The sequence below is a fragment of the Typopeltis vanoorti genome, chromosome 22 (assembly GCF_054136105.1).
Source record: "Typopeltis vanoorti isolate ZY-2024b chromosome 22, IOZ_Tvanoo_1.0, whole genome shotgun sequence".
NCBI classification, from domain to species: Eukaryota; Metazoa; Arthropoda; class Arachnida; order Uropygi; family Thelyphonidae; genus Typopeltis; species Typopeltis vanoorti.
In genome coordinates, this window is record NC_143570.1 from 39,997,927 (window position 1) to 40,008,169 (window position 10,243).

Here is a 10,243-nt window from a genome sequence, read left to right on the forward strand (position 1 = left end):
CTAAAAGAAACACTTACTGATCCAAATCTTGCATCTCTGTGAAGGCAAAACTATTTAATAGTGACATTCTTCTATCACTCACATATGGATCAGAAACATGGAACACGACAAGAAAAGGAGAAGAAACTCTCAGAATAACTCAGCGTTCAAAACGCAGGATTTGTAACATCAGCAAAATGGAACATGTTAGAAACACAGAACTAAGAAAGAGATCAGGCATAAAAGATGTGGTAACTGCAGTATATGGGATGTGATGGCCATGAGATACATGCAGTATGTGATGCCCATGAGATGGGCAGGTCACATAGCCAGACTCAGGGATAACAGATGGACATATAGAATATTCAATTGGCAACAAGAATAAAGAGAAAAGCAGGAAGATCTGTGAAATCTATGGGTATAACATGGAAGAGAGAAGCTCAAGATTGAGATTGTTGGAGGCATCTTTGTGACCTGGACTCATGGAGAAATCCTGAGTGAAACACAGGTCCGTCAAAGTAATTATTATTATTAATAATAATGCATGACTTTTTTTGGAAACTGAAAGTAGTTGATTTCACTATGAGTTTCTTGAAGTACTGACTGCTATTAAGAATATTCTTCCTAGGGAGTACGTATTGGTTTTCATTTTAATGTATAAAGAGAGTTACCACAAAAAGTAACTCAACTCGTATTGGATTCTTCATTGATAAATAGGTAAAACCATTAAGTTACTATGGGTTGACTTGATAGAAAAACTGAGAAAAATGTGCATACCTGTCATTTTTGCCATAGATGTGTGACCCTTCATTAAAACTTGTGTGATAGAGAAATTTTAGCAAAATAGTATTTATCAATTTCTCAACATTTCACCCCTCATCTCATATCAGGGTGCTCTCAGGAGCACATGTACACTTAAGTACACTAAAAGAAGACAGTGCTTCTATGGTATCAGAGTTAAGACAATTGCCATTTGGGTGGAATGACTTAGGATCTAATCCAGTTTAGTATTTGAAGAACTTTTATAAGGTCTTTACAGTTGAAAGGTGAGCAGCTAGTCTTGTATATGGTTTTTTTCTCCTGAAAACTTAGGACTGTTATTCCACTTGACCAAACTGGCTAGAAAATGCACACAAATCTAGCAGACATAATATGCTCATACACTTACTTGTTTCAGCTGTATTTCTAACCAGTGTAGTGCTAACAGATGTCAGTCTTGCTAATTGTTACAACTGGTCTAACATCTGATGTGAGGCAGTTAATAAATAAAAATATAAAAATTGAATTGTTAAAAGGAATGAAAATGATAAAATTTATGTCAGTTAAAGGGATAGGAAAACATTTCTGTAATAAAAATAACTAATAATTTAAATTAAATTACAAGTAATCTATGAACAAGTAAGGAAATAATTGGATAATTATAAAAATTACTTCATAATTGCATTCTTGCATCAGCCTGGTTGGCCAAGTGGTTAGCGTATCTGCTCTCCACTCAAGAGGCTGGCAGGTTTGAATCCCACCTAGGGCATGGATGTTTATGATCGTCTTTCACCTTCATACATTCAACCACACAAATATGTATACACTCTCCCAAGATGGATGGAGTGGGTCACCATGGGAGAAGAAGAAGACCCAATGGAAGTAAAAAAAAAAAAAACAGTGGACCCTGCACTAAGCAGGACATAATGCTAGGGAAAAAAAATTGCATTCTTGCATAGAGACACCATTCACTTATTATCATAACAACTGAACTTAGAACCAGATTTTGGCATATGACTGTAGACATATTTGTTCAAAGTTTTTCCGCTTGGTTATATTATAAATTAAAAATGCCAAGAAATTATATTCTTGGTTTCATCCTTTATCCAAGTGTAAGCAAACAAAGTTTGCCCATGAAGTAACTTCATGACTGGGTAACTTGTATATAGAGGCTAATGACTTCACATCATGAAGTTATTTGTTTGCTTACACTTGGATAAAGAATGAAACCAAGAATATAATTTCTTGGCATCTTTAATTTACTGTAGTAATTTTTCTTTTGTCACTAAAATTGAATGAAAATAGTCCAATGAAATGATTTGATAAATTTTAGCAGTTTTCCTAAATCCCAAATTTCATTAAAACCATGAAGCTAGGAATGAATTTTTATCATTTTGAAACATTTTACTAACAAAAGTGATCAAATTATAGCTAAAAAGGTCATTATTATTATTGTTATTATTAGAGACAAAAAAGGAGTCAAGAGGTCATTCATCACTTGCACCAGCTGTTATACCTATGGTTAACCTCATCGTAGATGCACTCACCACTTCAACAAAGCAAACTGTGCCACTCACTCACTTTCTCTGCTCAGAGAGAAAAAATTCTAGCTCTCATCCCTTCCTTAACCACACAGAAACTAAACTTCCATGGATGCTTTCTCCCCACTTCCAAATAATGAAAAATTCCACCAACTAGTATCCTGTTATCCTATTATGCCCTTTTAGAAGTTTATAGGCCTTTATCATATCATATATTAGTTGGCTGAGTGGTTAGCATATCGGCTCTCCAGCCAAAAGACTGCAGGTTCGAATCCTGCTTTGAGCATGGATGTTTGTGATTGTGAAAATACTAGTGGTGGTGGATAGTAGATGGTGTTGGTGTAAATGATGTGGCTAACTGTAGTTGGTGGATTGAGTGGTGGAGAGAGAGAATTATGCAGTGGGTGCCCTCTCTTAATGAGTCTTTGGACTCCTTGGAGGTGTCACATAATAATAATAATATCATCCATCTTTGTCCTAATTACCAGTGTCTGAAGTTCATATATTTTCACTCTGTCATCATAATCTACATTGCATAATCCCAGTATCAGTAACTCTTCTTTGCACCGTCTTCACAACTTCATCACCTTGGAAGGAAAAGAAATCTGTGCAGAGTAGTTTAGGTGCATTGACATCAGGGCCTTGTAAAGAGACAAAATGACTTCCTCATCCTTATTATTATTATTATTATTATTGCAAGACCCCCATTCAAAGACTCATCTAGGAAGTCCTTTTGTCATACATTCAGGTCATCATACCATGCCTTAAACACTCTGCAAACATCATGCTCTCAGGCAATGCATTCCAATAATTCACAACTCTCCATGAAAAAAATCTATTTAACACTCCCTTGCTCACATTCTCCTTAATACAGCTTTCAGGGATGACCTCTTGTTCTCCCCCAATCTACCACCATTTATGAAAAATCTCTTCAACATTAATCCTGTGACAGCCCCTTACCAACTTATACATCTCTATCCTATCACCCCTCTTCCTCCTATCCACTAGATTTTGTAAATTGCATCTTCTCTACTTTTCTTCATATTCAACACTCCAGAGAATCAGAAACTACCTTAGTCAATCACCTCTGGACCCTTTCCAACATCTCTTCATCTGTTTGAAAACCAGGTGAATGAAATCTATGCACAGTAGTCCATACGTGGCCTAATCAAGGCCTTATATATATAAAGGATAGAATACTATCCTTTAACATCAGTGTTCATTTTAGCATCTCAGTTATCCTCTCAGTTGGACTTGCAGTTTTTGGTAACCTTTGACCATCAAATTCCTCTCCACCATAAATCCAAGATCCCTAGCCTCATCAGTTTCTCTAAGCAAAATCCCACCAATATAATATGCTGTTGGAAATCTCATCATATCAAAGCGATAGCTTTACAATTATTAACATCTGCTCACAGTTTTCCAGCCTATTCAAGTCACTCTGTAAGTACTGCATATCATTAGAATCCCTGATTGTCCTACCTATGTTTGCATTGTCAGCAACCAATTGAACATCTCTGATACTTCTCAATATCATTAATATATAGATTGGACAACAATAGTCCAAAGACTAATCTCTGGAGTACACGATCGGTCACCTCAAATCTGGTAGATTCACACTTCCCATATACCACTTTCTGATACTTGTCTGTCAGCCACCTACTTATCCAGGTCAGTAGTTTATATTCCAATCCAATATCCTCAATTTATGTAAACAGCTTTTGATGGTATCCTGTCAAATGTCTTAGCAAATTACAAGAATATCATAATATATACTTTCCCTTTATCCAACTCAGCTTTAACATTATTATAAAATATGAGCATATTGCATCAGACATTGTACTCCATATACCACTTTCCGATACTTGTCTGTCAGCCACCTACTTATCCAGGTCAGTAGTTTATATTCCAGTCCGATATCCTCCAATTTATATAAACAGCTTTTGATTTGGTATCCTGTCAAATGTCTTAGCAAATTACAGGAATATCATAATGTATACTTTCCCTTCATCCAACTCAGCTTTAACATTATTATAAAATATGAGCATATTGCATCAGACATTGTAAGCCCTTAGTAAGTCCATGCTGTTCCTTACAAACTCTATCACCCTTTGCTGTATTGTGAATTCTTACCGACTTCTCTAAAATCTTCACCACTCTAGAAATAATGGTAGCTGGTAATTAGATGCATCAGTTTTGCCCCATTCATTCTTGTGAGATCTTTCCTGAGTTGTGACAAATTATACATGTCAAATACCCAATTAACGAGAGCTCATATTCCGTCTATTCCTATTGCTGAATTCTTATCCAGATTATGCAATAACTTCAGAACCTCTTCCTCCTCATGCAATTCATCATCCAGTGTAGTGGTAATATTGTGTGCCACTCTGCATACACCATGTTGATAGATCTTTGCAAAGTGAGTACTCGTTATTTGAATAATCACATCTGCTTCTGGCACAAGCATACTATCTGGATTCAATAAAGTTATTCTTTCACATTCATTCTTTATTTTATTCACAGCATAATGCTAAAATTCTTTTGGCAATGTGTACAACGCACACAGGTACCAGGATAGTAAAGGCACCAAATATTTCAGGCGAGGAGGAAATACTTAAAATATTATTCATTAATTATATCAAAATAAATTACATTTTTGTTTAAATTTTAATGATATTTTATAGATTTGTTTTAAACAAATTATTTATAATCACTTATTTGTTATTATTCCTTAAGATCTTATTTTATTCTGATCCTAGTTCTAACAAGTAGTTTAGTGTAAACAACTAAAAACTTGAACTTGTGCGAGTTTACTGTTTACAGGATGATGCACGTTTGAATTTGTTTAATCTTGTTCACACTCGCATTTGCTCTAAACATATATAAGAAAATCTGCTGCAGTTTTTAACTTTATTCTGTATTCTGCTGTTATATAGGCAACATCTTACAATGTACTTGAATCGTCATGAGAAAACTTTAAATCATTTGAACAATTACAAAAAATGGACAGAATTAATTACATCCTTAAAAAATAAAACTTGTATTGATCATTTGCAACAAACAGGTTTAGATAATGAAAGGAAAAGTTGGTATGAAGTTATAAAAAGAATAATTTTTGTAGTACAGTTTTTAGGCAAACAAAATCTAGCTCTTCGTGCTAAAAGTAATAAACTTTACGATCGCAATAATGGCAATTTTTTAAAATGCATTGAGATGTTAGAAAAGTTTGATCCTTTTATATCAGAACACATGTGACATGTGGCTAATGATCCTGACTTTAAAAATATGCCCTCCTATTTAGGAGATAAAATTCAAAATGAAATATTCACTTTATTGGCATCAAATATTAAAAATAACATTTTTATAAAGCATTTTTTTATTGGGGGAGGGGTATAGGGGCACCAACTAAAGTTTTGCACACAGGTGCCAGACACTACTGGCGTACCCCTGCCTAATTCATATATCAACTTAAAAACCAATTTGTCATGTGGCATCCTCTCAAATGCCTTTGCAAAATGAAAATTAAAAAATACAGTGTATGCCTTACTCTCATCTACTACTCTTGCTTTTCTATTGTAAAAGGCAACCAGATTACTAAAAAAAAAGAACATTGCTTAGCAAATCTATGTTGGCCTGCAGAAATAATTTGTCCTAATCTGCTCAATTCTTTGTACAAATTCTTAATAATTTCTTTAAAATCTTAACAACTACAGAAGAAATACAAGCAGACTGTAGTTTGATATTTCCATTCTACCATCTCCTTTATGCACTGGCACTCTCTTACTTTCCTTTCACTCTCCATGAACTTGTCCCTGGAGAGTGGAAAAAAGGTAAGACAGAAATACAAGTTTATTCACCTCTATTTCTGCTCAAGCAGAGTTTTTTGCAGAACACACCACAGAATGCCAGTAAGGTTATGATGAGACAAAAGTTTAATTGGATCACTACTGTAAAATTATGCTAACTTTACAGTATTGATCACATTAAATTTTTATCATTCTAAAAATAAAAATGTTACCAGCTATTATTTTTATTTGAGATTTTTTATCTCACATAAATTTATCAAACTGTATATTAAATTATTGAAATCCATATGCTTAAATTCCTTGAAAATTGTAGCATATATTTAAAAATATATTTGCTGTACTTTTAATTACTCTTTTTAATGAATAAAAAAGAATATTCATTTATTTCATTTCATAAATTTTATAATGATTTTAATTTCATTTCTTCAAATCAGTTTCATTTGTTTCAAGATATATATTTTATTTATGCATATTATTATACTTTTAGCAGTAATTATATTTTCTTTCAGGTAACATGATGGTCAAAGAAGATATGTTATCCTGGTTAAAGAAGAATCGATATAGAGTTCCCGAGTTAAACTTATTCATGTTTGCTATAATTGCAATGTCAGCAGCTTTCTTCCAGTATACGCTTTTTCTAATATTCTGTTTCCAGCCAATGTTAGAAAAAGATAAACAAGGGTGACATTACATAATGAGAATTAACAAATAATTTTTCTATGAAAATGGGACCTTTCTGAAACATAAGTTGATGAACAAGATGTTTACAACAGGGACTACTTCTTCCCATCTTATTTTTTTTCCCCTCTTTCATTTTCTATGGCTGAATCCATAAATGCAAACTCTCTCTCTCATTCTTATTCACTCACTCACTCTGCATTCCTCATTCCATAAAATACTTCATTGCACTAATAACATAAACTGAAAAATGCCAAAATGAAATGCAATATAATTTAATACTGTTAAAATAGCATGTCATAATAAAGTTGAGTGAAATGAATTCAACTTATAAATGGCATGCATGATGTACATAGCAGTTATTACGTATTGACTATCATATGCATCCACCTTCTGTTTCCTTGACCTTTTTTCCACCCCATTGTCATCCTTAGCATCTTTATCTAAGACATGCACATTCTTTACTGATATCTTATCTTTATAAACAGTACAGTAACTATATATTGTGAAGGCAAAATTATAAATCAGAAATGTTTAATTCTATTTACTATTTTTAGGGTATATTTTATTTTTCAAAAGAAGTATCCTCTGGCTCAGGAATGAGTTCAGTGCAGGATTGTCTCTGATCGTCTTGGTGTGCTGAAGCAAATTGAATGGGAAGCACCATTGTTTATTCCCTCCCTCCTTCATTTGCCAAAGGCAATGTGTTTCTTTCTAAGTGATACTCCAAAGTCTTGTTTACTGCCTAGAGCAGCATTCTCCAATTCTGATGATCCAAAATTTTAAACTATATTCACATTATATAGCTCAGATGGCATCTGAATTTATAACATAGTGTTCATTTAAAATTTAAACAATAATAGTTATTAATTAATTAAATATCAAATATGAGTTTGCCTGCGATATCTATGCACTATACCTGGTGTACAATTTCAGCGAAATTCAACAAAATTCGGTTTCATATGTATATTGAGAAAAACAGATATGTTTCTTTGCCATTTTTCAAAATAATATATCTAAAATATTTAAATCAAAATTAGCATTGCAAAAACACAGCAAATAACAGATTACCACACTTCAGAATCTAATGATTTTCCCCCTACTCACTTTGAATAACATACCATTACCAAATGTATTGTGATAAACTTGAAGAACATTAAAATTCAAGTCAGTGCACAAATCTAGTATATCAGTTTTATGTGGAATGCATTGCCTAATAGGGTGGTGAGAATACAAATGGTGAATGAATTCAAGGAGGGTATGATATACTTTGTGTTGCCTAGGAGGGGCCCTCCCACAGTGAGTCTTGTGACTCCTTGGAGGTCTTGAATGATAATAATAATAAATGGAACTTAAAATAAATACCTAAACTCATATAACTTTCAGTATTACTTCAGAATAACAAATTCTTGTCACTTAATATTGTGAAGATTTCTGAAATCTGCTAAACATCATACTGAACAGGCAGTGTGTTCTTAACTCAATACATTGGTGTTTGACCCACAATTTCCATTTATGTAAATTGTGACACAATTTTATGTTGGTATTGCTTATAATTTTTATGTACATACAATGATTTAGACATCAAACAAATGAGCTTGTACTTGAAAAATACTTATCTAGAACATGCAGTTCACTGTATTAATTGACTGGTGTATTTTCTTTTCACTGACATTAAAATATTAATAATAATAAATAAATATTTGTATGGAGGGTGATTAGACTGTGCATTGCCTGATAGAGTAGTGAGAGACCGTATAATGGTGAATGAGCTTAAGGAGTGGTATGATAGATTTTGTTGTCTAAGGTAAGCCTCCCACAATGAGTCTTGTGACTCCATGAAGGTCTGAATAATAATAATAATAGTTCTTTATTTTTAAAGCAATTAATTATCCAGGCAGTTTTATTATTATTATTTCTATGTGACACCTCCAAAAATCCAAGGACTCATCACAAGAGGGCACTCTGCTCCACTATACGCAACTCACCATCTCCACTGCTTAATCCTCCGTATAATACTACCTCTTACTACTATCAACAACAGTATTTTTTTGTTGTTCTTATGTGTTCTCATGGCTGATTGCCTGAATGTAGCTTGAAAAATCCAAGTTTCCAGTAGAAAAATCCTGCTGCCTCTATATGAGATCGGCTAACTCACCTTCAATTGAAAAAGCCCATATAAAGATTTCTCTCATTATAACAGTAATTGAACTTGAGTCTTTTCCAATCAAAGAGCACAATGTCCTATTGTTCTTAGTATAGTGGTCTCAAGTCTTCAACTACCAGTTTATATTCTGTTTCCTTTCTGAACAATCTGAAACCTATTCTAGGAAACTATTTAAATAATTAGACAAATCTTTTGTCCTTTTTGTCTTCATTTCATTGCTATATTAACATTATTATTAAGTAATAATTCAAGTAATTATAAGTTATTACTGAGTAATGATAACTCTAAATTCAACTCAAATAACATAAAACAATATTCAATTCCCCACCCCCATACTCTTTCATGCAATTTAGTGTACTATGTTAAATAAAATAAATATCCATATATGAAATTAATTTTATTGATAATACAAAAAATGAGCAATACAGATTGTGCTTGTCAGTAATCTGATCTGTTTATCTTTAAAAATCATCAGTATGTCGAATACTGAGTGCGTGTCATTCCGTCTGTTTAATTCGACTGGCTTTTTATTCAATTTTCCTTGAAATGTTTTTCATAATTATTTAATCTTTGAAAAACTATATTTGTACAGATTATACAAAAGAAAGCAAAAATGTTGTTCTTAATAACTTATATTAAAGGGAATACTGAAAAATCTTTTTTTATCTTTGAGGTACCATTCGCAAATGTGTCGCAAATTCACATGCATAAATAATTGATATAGTGTTCAGAAATATAGTGCTGTATTAATTATATATAATTTTTCTACTTCATTACCTCACAAAAAATGAAATAAAAATGTTCATCAGATGGCCTTTATTTTAGAATGATCTAGTCATAACTTGAAAAAATTTTTAAGAAATAAAAATGGAAAACTCCAAGTTATTGTCATTGGTCTTTATTATTATCTTTTTTATGATAATCCCATCCAAAAAAAAAGTTATAAAGTTTTAACACATTAGTACTATGGGTATTAGTACTTGGATTATCTGAAGGTTAGATAATCCAAGTACCCTTGCTGTAGTGACTAAATGTACACAATCAAGTAACATCTGGCTGCAGTATGCAGGACAGTCTCAGCCAGTTATTAAAATTCATCTACCCTTTTTACAAAAATACCTCAAGTGTACAACAGGTGTGAAGTTTTAAATGCTTATAACTTTAGGTGTTTTACTACTTAATAGTGCTATAGAAACTTAACCATCTAAATGGTCATATGGATGAAATACATCAAATAATTTATGCTTTTTGTCATGTTATTTTAAAGGTTCCAAGATGCTATTTTAATTTCAATGGACACTTTGCATCCATGT

The 10,243-nt window shown here is 32.6% G+C and overlaps 1 protein-coding gene across 2 annotated transcripts in view; it reads left to right on the forward strand.

Annotated features, from left to right (window-relative positions):
- Window positions 1-9,811, forward strand: part of LOC150094342 (uncharacterized) — a 484,937-nt gene extending 475,126 nt beyond the window's left edge. For both annotated transcript variants that reach the window (XM_090412362.1, XM_090412363.1), the window contains exon 31: window positions 6,595-9,811. In XM_090412362.1, coding sequence (XP_090268488.1) covers window positions 6,595-6,770 — 176 coding nt within the window. In that variant the 3' untranslated portion in view covers window positions 6,771-9,811. The remainder of the gene's footprint in view (window positions 1-6,594) is intronic.
- Window positions 9,812-10,243: the final 432 nt, after the last annotated feature.